The 974-nt window shown below is 62.4% G+C and overlaps 1 protein-coding gene across 1 annotated transcript in view; it reads right to left on the minus strand.

Moving 5' to 3' along the window:
- The window catches only part of P2RX3 (purinergic receptor P2X 3), a gene marked incomplete at its 5' end in the record, with an annotated part of 7,523 nt that overhangs the window by 5,217 nt on the left and 1,332 nt on the right, over window positions 1–974 (minus strand). Inside the window, one exon of the mRNA XM_026646124.2 lies at window positions 351–428. Within this exon, the coding sequence (XP_026501909.1) occupies window positions 351–428 (78 nt within the window). The remainder of the gene's footprint in view (window positions 1–350; window positions 429–974) is intronic.

Below are 974 nucleotides of genomic sequence, written 5' to 3' on the forward strand. Positions count from 1 at the left end.
GGCAGAGAATAGCCACAATGCAGTTCCATCTGGCCACGCCCCCCACTCCACCTCCTATGGGCCCTGGGGAACACAGAATAACCACAGTACAGTGCTGCCTGGGCCATATCCCTGATCCAGTGTCTGAGAGCAGGGTGAGTGCAGGGCCCTTGCCCCAGCCCCATGCCGGCTGGGGAGACTCCTCCACCATGGGGCCTCAGGGGGTCATTTCCACCCACCTCAAGATCCCTCTACGCTGCCAACGCAGGGCAAAGCAGGTTCCGTGTCCCTGAGCGTCGGGCCCTGACCCCCAGGAGAGCTGAGGTGGATGGGTCCTGTACACACGCCAAGCAGCCGCCCTGAGTACTCACTTCTCAAAGTCAAAGAGCGGGAAGCGGATGCTGTTCTTAATGAAGAGGGTGAAATTCTCTGCCTCCAGCATGATGGGCCTGCAGGGAGAGAGCCCCGGGAAATCACCCACACGGGACATGGGCAGGGGGCCGTGGCCTGGGGCCTGCCTGGGTGGCCGTGTCCCATCCCCATCTGCCCCCTGCTCCGGGCTATTTACCCACCGCAGCTTAAGGCTCTTTGTGTCTCTGGAGTCTGTGCAGCGCCTTGCACAACCAGGGAGAGTCGTGCATGGCCTGGGCTGAGGGGCGCTGCTGTGATTGAGAATAATCCTGTCGGGCTGGATGGGCTCTGAGCCCAGGTACAGTGTGGATGGCCGTAGCCTGAGCTCAAGGTGACTAAACTGTAAAGACCCCTATGGGGCAGAGCATAGACACAGCCCCATGCCTCCGGCCACAGCCCCAATCCACCCCCTATGGGCCCTGTGGGGCACAGCATAGCCACAGCCCCGTGCCATCCGGCCACAGCCCCAATCCACCCCCTATGGGCCCTGTGGGGCACAGCATAGCCACAGCTCAGTGCACCCGGCCACGGCCCCAATCCACCCCCATGGGCCCTGTGGGGTAGAGCATAGACACAGCCCCAAT

This window comes from Terrapene carolina, unplaced genomic scaffold, assembly GCF_002925995.2.
Source record: "Terrapene carolina triunguis isolate 2854851 unplaced genomic scaffold, T_m_triunguis-2.0 Scaffold34092, whole genome shotgun sequence".
Taxonomy (NCBI): domain Eukaryota; kingdom Metazoa; phylum Chordata; order Testudines; family Emydidae; genus Terrapene; species Terrapene triunguis.